This window comes from Nicotiana tomentosiformis, chromosome 8 (assembly GCF_000390325.3).
Source record: "Nicotiana tomentosiformis chromosome 8, ASM39032v3, whole genome shotgun sequence".
In the NCBI taxonomy this organism is placed as follows: Eukaryota; Viridiplantae; Streptophyta; class Magnoliopsida; order Solanales; family Solanaceae; genus Nicotiana; species Nicotiana tomentosiformis.
The window spans coordinates 94241146-94256603 of record NC_090819.1 but is presented as its reverse complement, the minus strand read 5'-3'; the positions used below and the strand labels follow the sequence as shown (position 1 = coordinate 94256603).

General features: G+C 38.1%; 2 protein-coding genes across 2 annotated transcripts; both read right to left on the bottom strand.

Annotated features, from left to right (window-relative positions):
• Positions 1 to 863: 863 nt before the first annotated feature.
• On the bottom strand, positions 864 to 9431 carry LOC104092597 (lysine-specific demethylase JMJ25-like). The gene is made up of 7 exons (XM_070182517.1): positions 8872 to 9431; positions 8664 to 8779; positions 8283 to 8382; positions 8042 to 8183; positions 7611 to 7745; positions 6701 to 7529; positions 864 to 1411 (listed from the first exon to the last, which is right to left on the bottom strand). The coding sequence occupies exons 5-7, from the start codon at positions 7727 to 7729 to the stop codon at positions 1178 to 1180; spliced, it is 1182 nt and encodes a 393-aa protein (XP_070038618.1). The 5' UTR covers positions 7730 to 7745; positions 8042 to 8183; positions 8283 to 8382; positions 8664 to 8779; positions 8872 to 9431; the 3' UTR covers positions 864 to 1177.
• Positions 8857 to 9309, bottom strand: LOC138897844 (uncharacterized). Its single transcript, XM_070183863.1, has one exon. It carries the CDS (start codon positions 9307 to 9309, stop codon positions 8857 to 8859), a length of 453 nt encoding a protein of 150 aa, XP_070039964.1.
• Positions 9432 to 15458: the final 6027 nt, after the last annotated feature.

Below are 15458 nucleotides of genomic sequence, written 5' to 3'. Positions count from 1 at the left end.
TTATACTCACGGATAGATTTAAAATCTTGTAGCCTTAGATTAGTCCAATCATAACGTGCATATGGAAGAACGACAATCTTCAGGTGGTCATATCTATCTTTCAAATTATTTCACATTATGGCTGAATCTTTAACAGTGAGATATTCCATTTTCAATCCTTCATCAAGATGATGGCGTAGAAATATCATTTCTTTGGCACGGTCTTGGTTTGATGCTTGATTTTTGTCGTTGATGGTGTCTGTCAGACCCATCGCATCAAGATGAATTTCAGCATCAAGCACCCAAGACATGTAGGTTTTGCCTGATATATCCAAGGCTACAAATTCAAGTATAGATAGATTTGACATTATTTATAAAAAGAAAGTTTGTACCTCTGATACTTTCAAAGTATTTGCTCGAGATGAAAAAGTCTCGTGCTGATAACGTGTTATAAAATAAAGACTGTAAAGTAAAGACAAGTATAGAGAGAAACTGATATATTATTCAATTTCAAACTTATGTACATAATGAACTGAAATCTCCTCTATTTATAGAAAAAAGGAAGTTGTTGTGTAAGCTGCTACTGCAAGCTATTGTGTAAGCTGTTATTGTACCAGATATAGATAATCTTCTACCAGAGGTAATATTTATCCATAACGGAGTACCGAAAGGATAAGCTTATTGTACCAAATATAGATAATCTTCTATCAGGGGTAATATTTATCCATAACGGAGTACCGAAAAGATAAGCTTCTTCAGGAGGCTTATCTCCAATAGAGTACTAAATAGATAAATATATTTATGGCGGAGTCCCATATGGATAAGCTTTTTCAGGAGGCTTATCCCCAATAGAGTACTAAATAGATAAACATATTTATGGCGGAGTCTCATATGGATAAGTTTCTTAATGAAACTTATTTATAATGGAATACTAAATGAACGTCCATAATATAATATATTTATAACACGATAATAGTATTTGTATTGGAAGTTGGGTGGATATTGTCAGAGTTGTCATGTGGGGTAGTTGAGGTAACTGTAGTTGGTTCAGTGAATTTTGGGTCTAGTTGTGGAAAAAATAAAACGGTTGTAGGTGTGTATAGAAGAAGAGGATGGAAGGTTAGTTGCAGGAAATTTATTATTTTTTAAGACATTAGTAGAAGTAAATAGTTTTGTGTGGGACATAGACGCAACTGTGTCAGGCTTCAACGACCCTTCTGGCAGTTTGACAGCAAGATTTAGTATGCCATTTTGAGGATGTGTACTCCTTAAAGGGCAAGCTGCTAACAAACTCAGCACAATGACGAGGTAACCGCTCAGCGAAAAAATCAGATGGAGGCCAGTCTTTCAACTTCAAAATCTCGGGCCAGCCAGCACTATCAAATCGACCTTCCATGTATCCCTTAAAAAATTGGCGAATGGTAACTTCTACCTGCAGTAATCAAAGGAATAACGAAACGTTTACATGAGTACCGGCAGACAGCAAACAAATTGTAGATTTTTGAGAAGAAGAAAAGGATTCTTGTATTTTTGTGTATTTCTTACATCCCTAAGTAAAGGTATTTATACACCAAGTCCTATGACTATTTTAGGAAGGAAAATAAATTACAATCAATCAGAATAAAATCAAACCTCAATCAGAATCAAATCTTTCTCAATCAAAATCAAATATTTTCTAATAATTAAGTCAATCAACACTCCCCTCAAGTTGGTGCAAAGATGTCGCACATGCCCAACTTGCAGACCAGTATATGAAAAGTCTGTTTGTTGAGACCCTTGGTAAACACATTAGCTAACTGTTTTTTCGATGGCACATGAAACAAACTCAAGACACCAGTTGTAATGTTTTCTTTGATTAAGTGTTAATCAACTTTCACATGCTTTGTTCGGTCATGCTGAACTGGATTATGAGCTATATTGATGGCAGCCTTATTGTCACAGTACAAGGAAAGATTTCCTTTTTCAGACAGTCTCAATTCCTCTAGTAGGTTTTGTAGCCAAAGCAGTTCGCAAACACCCAGGGTCATAGCTCTATATTGTGCATCTGCACTTGATCTAGCAAACTACACTTTGCTTCTTGCTTCTCCAAGTAACTAAGTTTCCTCCTACGAGCGTACAGTAACCGGATGTAGATATTTTATCATTCAGAGATCCATCCCAATCCGCGTCTGTAAAGGCTTCTATTTGGAGGTGATCATGTTTGGAGAAAAGTAGACATTTCCCTGGAGCGGACTTCAGATACCGCAAAAATGAGAAAGACAGCTTGCATATGAGGATATCGGGGATCATGCATGAACTGACTCACCATACTAACTGAATAGGCTATATCTGGTCTAGTGTGGGAGAGATAAATGAGTCTTCCAACCAACCTCTGATATCTCTCCTTATCAACTGACTCTCCAACTCCGCTTTGTAACTTGTGATTGCTTTCAACAGGCGATTATGCGGGTCTGCAACTGTCATACTAGTGTGTTTCAAGAGATCCAGAATATACTTCCTCTGAGTAATAAAAAATCCTCTTTTTGATCTAGAAACCTCAATTCCCAAGAAGTACTACAATTTTCCTAGATCCTTGATCTCAAATTCATGTGCCAACAACTTCTTCAATCGGGCCATTTCCTCTTTGTCATCTCCTATCATTACTATGTCATCAACATAAACTATGAGAAGAGTGAGTTTACCCGTATGATGTCTTATGAAGAAGGTGTGATCAGCATTGCTTTGTTGGTAACCAAAGGAGATCATTACTTTGCAGAATCTGTCAAACCAAGCTCTGGGGGATTGCTTCAGTCCGTACAGGGCTTTCTTCAATCTGCATATTTTTTCTTGACTTTGTGCAATATCAAATCCATGAGGAATCTCTATATACACCTCTTCTTCTAAGTCTCCATGAAGAAATGTATTCTTCACATCAAACTGTTGCAAGTCCCAATCAAGATTAGCTGCACAAGACAAAAGAATTCTAATAGTGTCCATCTTAGAAACTGGGGCAAATGTCTCTTGATAATCCACTCCATAAGTCTGAGAGAATCCTTTAGCCGCCAATCTTGCTTTGAATCTTTCAATCGAGCCATCAGCTTTGTACTTCACAGTGAAGACCCATTTGCAGCCAATCAACTTCTTGTCTGGTGGTGAAGTGACAAGTTCTCAAGTCTCATTTTTTGACAAGGCCTTCATTTTTTCAATCATAACTTGCTTCCATTTAGGATCTGCAAAAGCTTCCTACCAATTCTTGGGAATAGACACAGAAGAAATAAACAAGGCAAAGGATCTATAGGAGGGAGACAAAGAATTATAGGAGACAAAATTAGATAAAGGGTGCTTCGTGGTGCAAGATCTGACTCTTTTTCTGTGAGCAATAGGTTCATCTAACTCATTAGGAAACGTAGATAAATCACCAGTAAAAGAAGGTTCAGCCTCGGTAGATTGCATGATGGCTTCTTCTGCTCTATTTTTTCTTGAGTAAGTTTTCAAATCAGGCCTATCCAAACGCCCAATATTCTCCCCCTGATTTCTTTTTCCAATTTCACTTTCCCTTGTGACAATGTCACCAAGAGGTCCAGTAATGGAACTAGGTAGAATCACCTCTTCCTCATTACTGCTCTCCCCCTGAAGAGGTGATGAGGTAATACTGAAATAGGGGTCAGAATCTCGAAAGGTAACATCCATGCGAACAAAAGATCTCCTAGAGTGAGGATAATAACATTTGTAATCATTTTGTGTCAGAGAATACACAATGAAAACACACTTTATAGCTCTAGGATTAAGTTTCCCAGAATTTCTAGAGTGGACAAAGCAAACACACCCAAACACCTTTGGAGGAACAGAATATTCATTCTTACCCTTTAAAATTTCCAGAGGACTGAAAATTGAGGGGTTTAAGTGGCATTCTGTTGATAAGATAGGCAGCCGCTAAAATAGCATCCCCTAGTAAGGTTTTGGTAGATGCATGGTGAACATAAGAGATCTTGCTACTTCTAACAAATGCCTATTTATATTTTCAGCGACACCATTTTGTGCACTAGTGTAAGGACAACTAGTCTTATGGACTATCCCATTGGACTCCAAATAAGCACCAAATCCGTTATCCATGTATTTGTTGCCATTGTCAGTTCTCAAGACTTTTGTTTTGGCATCAAACTGAGTACAAATTACCTTATGAAATGACTGAAAACAAGAGAAAACTCCACTTTTGGCCTTTAAAAAATATACCCAAGTCATCCTAGTGCAGCAACCAATGAAAGTAACAAATCATCGACTACCAGACAAAGAAACAGTTTGTGTAGGACCTCATACATCAGAATGAATAGTCATAAACGGAGTTGTGCTTCTATTATTACTCACATGATAAGAGTTTCTAGTATGCTTGGCATATTCACACACATCACAAAACAAAGATTCAAATTGAGTCCTTGAAAACAAATTGGGATATAACCTCTTCAAAACAAAGAATGATGGGTGTCCTAACCGTCTATGCCGATGTATTATTTCTTGGTTGACATCCTTACTTTCCCCAAAAAAGGCTTGACCAGAGTTTTGAATTTCATCTAATATATACAACTCATCATGCAATCTACCACTTCCAATCATTTTCCCTGTTTGAAGATCCTGAAAAATACAATGATCGGGAAAGAACTCGATTTTACAGTTTGATTTGGTGATGGCACTAACAGATAAAAGATTGACAGGGAACTCAAGGATATGAAGCACAGGTGATAGTTTAATATTAGGAGTACAAACGACAGAACCTGTTCCAGAGATAGGTGTTAAAGAACCATTGACTATTAACTATTTTAACATTATCTCCTTTGAGACACGGAGAATAGTTTTGAATGCATTTAGAAGAGCCTCTGATGTGTCTATTTGCACCAGAAACAACAATCCAAGAATTAAGGTGAGCAACAAAGGTAGTACCTGCTTGCACATAATTGGATGTGGCAACATTAGCGGAGTTAAGTTTGGCTGGAGGCGACGAAGAAGCTGAATTTCATCCAAAGACAAGATTTCTCTAGAAACCGTCTACTTGAATGTCTCCATATTTTCTGCCCAATCAGAAGGAAATCTGAAGAAAATTGCTCAAATATAATTTGCCTCGCCGGAAACCAAATCAGTCTCGACGGAACCAGAAGGGGTTTGTGTTGCGGACAACCACCAAGAGAGAGAAAACTCAACCTCTTTGATAAAAACGGAACCCCAGTGCTGCGAGGGAGATAACTCGCCTAAAAAGGCAGTAGTGGCTTTGATACCATGTAGATTTTTTAGAAGAAGAAAAGGCTTCTTGTATTTCTGTGTATTTCTTACATCCCTAAGCAAAGGTATTTATACACTAAGTCCTATGACTATTTAGGAAGGAAAACAAATTAAAATCAATTTACAATCAATTACAATCAATCAGCAAGGTGGGTTGCTCTGATGGTAAGCACCTTCCACTTCCAACCAAGAGGTTGTGAGTTCGAGTCACCCCAAGAGCAAGGTGGGGAGTTCTTGGAGGGAAGGATGCCGAGGGTCTATTGGAAACAGCCTCTCTACCCCAGGGTAGGGGTAAGGTCTGCGTACACACTACCCTCCCCAGACCCCATTAGTGGGATTATACTGGGTTGTTGTTGTTGTAGGGTAAGGTCTGCGTACACACTACCCTCCCCAGACCCCATTAGTGGGATTATACTGGGTTGTTGTTGTTGTACAATCAATCAGAATCAAATCAAATCTCAATTAGAATCAAATCTTTCTCAACCGGAATAAAATATTTCCTAATAATTAAGTCAATCAACACAAATTAAACTTAAGAAGGTGCTACAAGGACCAAAATATTTTTGTGAAATACTGCACTTCACAGGCTCAATTATAGCTTGACTACATATTGCTACTTGCTGAAATTGCTGCTAGTTGTGCTTCATTAGCAAATAATATTAAATCCAAATAGATGCTATCGTTCATACTACCTCAAATCCCATTTAAGTGGATCTAGTTAATATTCATAGAGTCATCAACTTTATCCTTATACCACGAGCAATGTTAATTATTTTTAGCATCTTTTAAGTAAAGTTTGTGCGACTAGTGGTGTTTTTCATGAAGTTTCGAATAAAGTTAATCAAAGTTATCCTTAACTGTATTGTGTCATATATAATGGATAAAAGTAGTCTATAAATTTACTGCCATCAGAAAAAACTATATTTGATGAAAGAGTATGAGAGTTATGCACAATAAATAGAAGAAAAATTACCTACTCCATTAAACACCTAATGAACTAAATTGTATTTCATTAGTTCGAAAAATGAACAAAAAGCAAAATGAATTATCTGTTGTAAAAGGAAGCACCAAGAGTGCATATCTGCCATTATGTCTACATCAAATGGATGCTTGAAAATCCCACCCTGGCTCTATAGATTAGAACTATTAAATTCCTTTGAGCAAAATATCATAGCATTAAGGTTACAATCATTGCAATAAACTTTGTATCGTGCATTAAGTGCTTAGATTTTTATCTAAGCTGTAAATTGATTGGTATTTTGGTTTGCGATCCAATTATATTTTCATCAAATCAATTTTGACTAAGATATTTTATTGACTAGCTAAACTTAAAGCAAGGAAAACCATAAAATGATGCCTCAGGAAGTACACCAAAATGGTACATAGAGATAGGGATTAAAAGATGCATAGAATTACACCCTCCCTCCCCCAGAATTTTGCTTCATGTAGCATTGGTTAGTACTAAACTGACCTCACACCAATCCAAGCATTTGATAGCGCTGACATCCAAAAGAAGGGGATAGTTTAAGGTCTTTATCTGACGACATGCTCGCGACATAACCATGGGCTCCCAGCTTAACCCTGCCGTAGTCTCGAGCACATTGCCGACAATCGCAGGCTCACCTTTCAGCCAATGACATTGGAAATGCTTCAGATCCCCCTTCTGAAGATATTTAGCTGCTGGACAGTACAAATAATTGCCATCAGAATCTTCACGAAATGCTGCTTTACGCAATTTACTTTTCTGCCTATCATTTTCATCCACTGATTTTACACATAAGCATGACCCCTTAGGCATTTCAGCCATGTGTTCCAATTCACATGTTGTGGAGATATCTTCAGCCTCTGCCAACAACTTAGAGACAGTATATTTTGGTTTTGACAGCAGGCACTTCAGCTCTAAAATTCCCGTATCACAGCCACCATAATTCTTTGGTGGACAAGGAATGTTACCATCTTCATTGGGTTTCCATTCACCAGCAGAACAACCAGAATTCTCTGGACGAAGCCCTCCATTATCCCCAGATTCCATTTCAAATGCAAAGTTGGCATCTCCCACGGAATCATTTTCAACCATCTCTTCGGAAAATCCAGGCCTTATTGAAGTTCTAGTTCTGGTATCAGGTTCCATAGAACCATGCAAATAAGCAAACCCTTTGTCAGTGAATTCCATGATAACTTCTTCTTGATCTCCCTTAAGGTGACCATCTCTAAGCTCCCGGCAACAAGTAAGGCAAAGAACATAGGAACAGCTGGAACAATTTCTGTGAAACTCAAAAATGGATGTTTTGCAGTTGTTGCTGCACAAAACATTGCTAAATTAAGTTTATCTGAACATCATTCCAAGATTAAAATGTAAAGAAGAGGTCCTTCATGCTTACCAGTTCATTCGCTGATTCTTCCGACATTCTGCCTTCTGAAGCTTTAACTCAGACGCTGGTACTCCTGCCCAAATAAACAAAGAATTTCTAGTTACAATAGGGAGCAGCTGAAGATGCATTACACATTCGGTTTTCCTGGAGAAAATTAGTATCACTCTAACGACTAGACCAAGTTATTTTTTTCTTATCTACGAAATAGCAAGTATGTTAAAACATTCTCTATTTCACATTTCAAATCCTATCAAACTCAACTCTGCCCAATTATATGTCAGAGAAGGGCTATTTTGTTATCTTTTATAGCTGTTGTCACCTAACCAAATCTTCAATGCACACCTACGGTTGCCCAAATGAAAGAATATGGCAAGTGTGTGTGTGTGTGTGTGTGTGTAAAGAACTGTTAGGGTATCCAATCTTTAACAAGATAATAGAACCTTGAATCTTAGCTTCAATCTCCATCTCCATCAGCTGCTCTGTGTTGAATCTTCTCAAGAAAGGTAAAAGTTTTTGCAAGATAAATTTACAATATTGAACCTTTTCTTCTTGGCCAATCTCAAATCTTAAGTTCCTCAAATTCTGCAAGAAAATTTCGGATAAGAGCGTATTATATATACTGTTAACTTGAAAAATAGTAGTGTAAAACTTAATAAAAGTAGAATGGCAAAAGAAACCAACCCTTATTGGCCCGTACAACCGCAAGCATGCTTTGCAATTACAGTTTTGACTACAAACAGGACAAGATTTTGCAAAAGCCTCCTCAGGCATCCCAGGGTACCTATTATTGATAATAAAGGGAAAATGCACACAATGAGAAAAAACAAAAGAAAACTACATGAATGAACGATAATTGGTATTGAAAGTTGACAATATATAAAGCTTCAAGTTGTTAAAATGATCAACATGCTTAGCATCTATCAGTTGTGACAATAACAATATCTAATCAAGAGCAGATTATTGTATCTTCGCAAGTTCAACTTACGATTAAATGCTCGGAAAGTTACTCACATAAACGAATAAAACCAATAATATACACTACTTAGTAAAAGTTTTCAGTACCATCTAGTCATGCAAGGAACACAGTATCGCTTTGTTCTACAGCGGGTGCACCTAACAACCCTTCCTTTGTCATTCCTCTGGCACTGATGACACATGTTGGATTCGAGCTCATTCCCCTGCCCATGTTTAGATAATAAATACTCTACAGGAATAAATTAAATAATCATTTTTTCAAGTCTAATCATTTAAAATGTTAAGATTTTTTTACATTCTCATCCTTCCTCCTCCTGTTTCCGAGCTGTGATGCATTATCTTGCGGAGCTTTCTCTTCTTCTGTGGCGTCTTTGGACCTCTCTCTTCTGTGGCTTTTACTTACATTAATCGCTTGGTCTTCTTCTTTCTCAGTTTCAACATTCTCCCTTGCATTTTTTTCACGCTCCTGACCTTGAACCCTCTTTTTCCTACCTGTATTGCGGTCTTCTATTTGCTGATTAATTGTCTTTAACTTCTCCGAATCTATCTTCCTCGACTCTGATGCATTATCTTGCAAAGCCTTCAGCTTGCCACGAGTACATCTTCCAAACTCTGATTTTTCCACTATCTCTTCTTCTCCCTTAGCCTTCTTATACTTAGCTCTACTCGCTTCCTCAGCAGAGTTTCCCCCATTCTCTACATCAACTTCTTTTGACCGCTTTCTACTGCGCATTTTTGACAATTTTGGTCTTCTTTCGCTTTCGCAACTGATTCACCTTTCTCTCCTGAGTATATGACAATCAACAAATGTAGGGTTTTTGTAGGATTTCAGGAAGGCAGAAAAGGAGAGGGAAGTTGTACGGAGCCCAGAGGAGACAAGTCCCCGCCTATTTTCTGTAGGGAAATTGGCCAAAATGCCCGTCGGAAATATAATAAACGGCTAAGTAACAAATATATAGAGATGCTACGAGAATAATTCTCATTATACTATTGGTTGCGGTCACACTTTATGTTCAAATATAGTTATCAGTGACACGTGTCATCGTCCTGTTGGTCAATTATAAATATTTATTAATTAAATAAAAATACTCATTACCCATACCCGAAAAGTACTTTTCTAAAGTAATTTATTTTTGTAAAAACTAGAAAAAAACTAAAAATATTTTTACTAAAACTAAAAAAAAAAAATCAGTTTTTACAAAAAATCTGATTTATAAAAAACTGAAAAATATTTTCTAAAACAACGTTTTTGTAAAAATCGGAAAAAACAGAAAAATAATTTTTTAAAGCAATTAAAAACTGGGAAAACTTTTTTTTTTAAACTAAAAACTGAAAAAAAAATATTTTTTTTTCAGTTTTTACAAAAACATTGCTTTAGAAAATTGCTTTTCAGTTTTATTTTTTAGTTTTTACAAAAAAAACTCTTTAGAAATTTTTTTTCAGTTTTTTTAAAAGCAATATTTTTCTAAAAAATGAAAAAAAATATTTTCGATTTTTTCAGTTTTTTTCCGTTTTTAATTGCTTTAGAAAATTATTTTTCAGTTATTTTTTTCAGTTTTTACAAAGACATTATTTTATAAAATATTTTTCAGTTTTTTTTAAAGCAGTTTTTTTGTAAAAACTGGAAAAAAAATATTTTCGTTTTTTTCAGTTTTTACTAAAAAAAATCAGTTGTTTCCACTTTTTACAAAAAAAAAATGCTTTAGAAAATTACTTTTCGCGTATGGTAATGGGTCTTTTTAATTAATTAGGAGATATTTAGAATTGGCCAACGGGACGATGACACGTGTCTCTCTATTTAAATGAGGGGTATATTTGAACCCAAAATATGACTGCAGGGTATAGATAACTCAACAGTATAACAAATGATATTCTTAGACTATTTTCGAAAGTACAAGGGTATATTTGGACATTTGCTGTTGTGAAAAATAAAACAAGCATACCCTCCATATAAATTTATTTCAAATAATACCCTATCCATTAATGTATTGGCTCAGGTTTGACCCAAAACTCCTCAAGTTTCCACACTACCCCAACTAGAACTTTTCACACTCCAAGGTAAGCTTTATTACACTTAGAAGCATCAATCTTAACCCCTAGAATCATTGAAATTTGCTAGACGTTTCAATTTCATCAAAGTTCTTCAATTTTCAAGAAGTAGGGGTTCACCCCATTAGGATAAGCGCTTCATTTAGGTTCGATATATTTGTGATAATAGGGTTTACTAAATTATTTATGGTGAAAACAATACGTTAGTGGAGGTAAGAAAAATGACTCACCTCTAGGTTGTTGAGTGTAATTTTGATTGTCTTGGGAATCAGAAATAAAAGTCGGACTGTTGTAGTCTATAAAAATAGTTGATATAATCGATAAAGAATGAAATTTGCCCCAAGTTTCAATTTTATGAATATGGGTAGACTTAAGACCTAAACCCCTAACCTTCCAAGTTAAATTTTTGCATTGAAATTTTATTGATTGGCATTTGAACGGTAAACGCAACAAAACTTGCCCAATTGCGTTTTTTATTTGTACAACAAGTGTGTATTTATTTGCTTTGTTACATGTCGAACCCCGTAACAAAGAGTTTCTCAGCTCTTTTATTCACGCACATAACATTTTATTGAGTTGCTAGATGACACATTGATAAATTAGCTAATAATGTTTGCAACCTTGTATTGTTGCAGTAGCCATTTGCTCCTTCTAAATCTGTAACGATCCGACCGGTCATTTTGAGTGGTGTAGCCTCGATCCCCTATTTATTGCCTCATCTATTTTGTATTATGATTAGGTGACTTGCCGGGGGTGTTTGGTTTTGGTTTTGGTTTCGGGTGAGTTTCGGAGTGAAATGGGACACACAGTCCCTAAGTTGAAGCTTTAAGTTGAAAGAGTTGACTGTAGTTTGACTTTCGTATAGACAACTCCGAAATACAGTTTTGACGGTTCTAGTAGCTCCGTATGGTAATTTTGGACTTAGGAACGTGCCCCGAATGTTGATTTGGAGGTCCGTAGGTAGTTTCGGCTTAAATTGGCGAAAGTTAGAAAGTTGAAGGTTCAGAAGGTTTGAAAGTTTGACCGGGAGTTGACTTTATTGATATCGTGGTCGGATTCCGATTCTGAAAATTGGAATAGGTCTGTCATTTCATTTATGACTTCTGTGCAAAATTTGAAGTCAATAGGAGTTGTTTTGGTATGAATCGACATTAGTTTTGGAATTCGGAAGTTCATAGTTCTAATAGGCTTGAATTGGGTTGTGATTTCGTATAATCGATGTTGTTTGATGTGGTTTTTGGTCTCGAGTAGGTCTGTTAGGTGTTTTGGAACTTGTTGGTATATTCGGACGGAGTTCCGTAGACCTAGGGTGTGGTTCGATTGAATCCGGAATAATTTAGGACCTTAAGCATTGCTGAAGCACTACTGCTTCTGGTGTGATCACACATACGATAGGTGTGGCCGCAAGTGTGGCCTTAGGAGTGCAGGTGCGGCCTTAGGAGCGCAGGTGCGGTAGTGAGCGGGGGATGCTGGGATCGTAGAAGCGGGAAGGTCTCCGCAAAACGAAGTCGCTTCTGCGATGGCAGGAACGTAGGAGCGGGCATTGGTCGCAGGTGCGACATTTCCTCCGCATGAACGTTTGCGCAGATGTGGTTTTTTTCTGGCAGAAGCGGAAGAGGCTAGGCTTAGTTAGAACCACACCCGGGATGGAAATTTCGCAGGTGCGGAGCCGCAGATGCGGTTGTGGGTTCGCAGATGCGAATTCACTAGGCAGAAATGGGGATTTTTCGAGGGTTTGATCTCATTTGCATTTTTCGGCCTAGAGAACTCGGTTTGCGGTGATTTTTTTAGGGTTCTTCAAGGAAATCATTGGGGTAAGTAGTTCTTACACGAATCCATTATTATTTTCATCACTTAATTAGTGATTTGAATTGGAAATTTCGGGCTAAATATGAAAATTTATGGCGAGTGTGTACACGGGCTAAATATGAAAATTTATCGATTTTAGTTATGTAGATTTCTTTCATGCCTAAATTGAGTTATCTTAACATGTTATCTTCATCATCAATAGTCTATTTTAACATACTCTACTTATCTTATCTCTTACTTATTAATTGATCTACATGTTTAGTTGACTTGTTTCCTTTATTTTATATTCATTGTTTAACCGTTGAATCCTTTACTTGAAGTTGTTATTCTTGGAATATCTTGTTATTGAAATTGACATTGAGTTATAAAGGCCGTGATTTACATTGAGGCAAAATGTTAAGTTGTGAAATACTATTCTTGTTGAGTTATTCACTTCCGGTTGTTATTGTTGAGACTTTTGTGTACACTATGGTTGAACCATGGGCCATTTGTTGTGAAAACACCATTATTGTTGATTTCTTTGGCAAGTTGTGATATTGATACGCATGCGGTGGTATAAGGTTTTGGGATTGAAATGCATGCGGTGAGATAAGGTGAGTTTGATACGCGTGTTGCTAGTAGGGAAACTACTATAAAGCCACGCGGTGTGATAAGGTGGGCTAAAACGAGGGAAGCTATTTTGGGAAAAATAATTTTCAGAACTAAATACAAGGCTCCCGCGGTGATATAAGGAAAGATTGTGAACTGATTGTGATTTGAGACTATGAGGTGGTACCTCGATAGTGAGTCTTATTGATACTCCTCTATTACTTCACTTGTGTTTGGTTGTTTCGTTTCCTTGGCATAACATTCCTTGTTTTTTTCCGTGATTGCATTATTTTCCTTAGTTCAGTGTAGTTTATCTTGGTATATTTCTTACTTGTTTTCTTTCTATCGTTATTATTATTACACTGTTAATTACTCATTTTGTTTCTTATTTATTCCAATAGGGGCTTGACCTGGCCTCGTCACTACTCTACCGAAGTTAGACTTGACACTTACTGGGTACCGTTGTGGTGTACTCATGCTACGCTTCTACACATCTTTCTATGCAGATCCAGGTACCTCCTACCAGTCCAGGCACTAGTGAGACGAGTTCAGCTTCGGAGACTTCAAGGTATACATGCCGGCGTCCGCAAGCCTTGGAGTCTCCCTCTTTCTAGTATGCGTCATGTTCTTTCATTTTATAGACACATTGTTGTATAGGGATGATTAATACTTATTCATAGATCTTGTGACTTGTTATCACCGGGTTTTGGGAGGTTGTATGTGCTGAGTTGCGGAGTTTATTTTATATTAGTTGTTGAGTTATTGAGACTTTAATTATTAATTCCATTATATTCTGCATGAAGGTTAGGCTTACCTAGTCTTAGAGATTAGGTACCATCACGACGTCCTACAAAGGAAAATTGGGGGCGTGGAAAGTTGGTATCAGAGCTCTAGATTTATAGGTGTTATAAGTCACAAGTAGGTTTAGTAGAGTCTCGAGGATCGGTACGAAGATATTTGTACTTATTTTCGGGAGGCTATGGAACTGTTAGGAAAAGCTTCACTTCTTTGATTCCTTATCGTGCGAATTTGTTGACTTCAGAATTTTAAATCTATGTCTTTCTATTCTCTCGCAGATGGTGAGGACACACACAACTGGTTCTGATGATCAAACGCATGCGCCCCCTGCTAGAATAGTGAGAGGCCAGTACAGAGGCTGAAGACGAGCACGTGGTGCAGCTAGAGCACCTGCACGAGTTGCTACGGAGGAGACACCAGTAGCTCCAGTTGGAGGGCAGACATTTGAGACGCTTGTTACTACCGCTGCACTTCAAGAGACCCTGGCTCAGGTTTTTAGCATGTTCGGCACTCTAGCTCAGGCGAGGTTGATTCCACTTGCTCCTGCCACATCTCAGGCTGGGAGAGGAGTGCAGACTCCCAAAGGTCATACCAGTGTATCCAGATGTCCCAATTCAGTCCCAGGTTAGGGCAGCAGTATCTGAGGAGGAGCATATCATGCTCGAGAGGTACAAGAAGTACCACCTTCCTACTTTCAGCGGCTTAGCTTCAGAGGATGTACATGGTTTTCTTGAGGAGTGCCACTGTATCCTTTGTACTATGGGTATTGTGGAGTCGAGTGAGGTTTCTTTCACTATGTTCTAGCTTAAGGGAGAGACTTATCAATGGTGGCTAGCATATGAGTTGGGTATCCCGGTCGAGGCAGCTTCCCTCATCTGGCCTTAGTTCTCAGAGATGTTCATGAGGGGGTTTGTTCCCCAGAGCCTTTGGATACATGGCATGCAGAGTTTGAGAAATGCGCCAGGATGTTATGATTGTATCAGATGTTGTCAGGTTCAGCAAGTTGTCCAGACATGCACATGCATTAGTTTCCATCTTGAGAGAGTGAGTCCGTCAATTTATTGAGGGGCTTAACCACAATATTAGATTCAGCATGGATCGAGACTTGGAGACTGATACCCTATACTAGCAAGTTGTGAAGATCGCTCGGAGATTTTATTATATGTGGGGCCAGGAGAGAGAGGAGAGGGAGGCCAAGATGCCTCGAGATTCTCGCACATATGTGGTGCCCGTACCCTAGTTGCAACCCGTCATGGTAGAGGCTATATGAGTCATCCTGTTCATTCAGTACTTCCAGTTTCCAGAGGTATTCCGGCCACTCCCAAGTATCAAGTTGCCCATTATGCATCGCCACTGTCTAGTACACCTCCTATATGTGGTGCTTTCAATGGTTAGTACAGTCGACCAGGACCGAGCCAGTCTCAGCATCCACGTCCTCCGAGAGCTTGTTTTGAGTATGGCGACACTCGTCATATGATGAGGGACTGCCCCAGATTCAGGAGGGGTGCACCTTCATACACTATTCAGGCTCCATGTATTCCACAGGGTCCCCAGGCTTCTTAGGCCGTGGTTACCGCACCGGTTGCCACTCCACCTGCACAACCAACTAGAGGTGGAGATCGGTATGGTCATTATGAG

What these genes read in the sequence shown, in the direction of transcription:
- LOC138897844 (XM_070183863.1), bottom strand. Translation starts at nt 9,309, where the DNA reads ATGCGCAGTAGAAAGCGGTCAAAAGAAGTTGATGTAGAGAATGGGGGA.
- LOC104092597 (XM_070182517.1), bottom strand. Translation starts at nt 7,729, where the DNA reads ATGCATCTTCAGCTGCTCCCTATTGTAACTAGAAATTCTTTGTTTATT. An exon ending in AAGAATCAGCGAATGAACTG is followed by an intron (nt 7,530 to 7,610) that starts GTAAGCATGAAG and finishes TGTTTTGTGCAG; the next exon opens with CAACAACTGCAAAACATCCA. An exon ending in AATGCTTGGATTGGTGTGAG is followed by an intron (nt 1,412 to 6,700) that starts GTCAGTTTAGTA and finishes TGATTACTGCAG; the next exon opens with GTAGAAGTTACCATTCGCCA.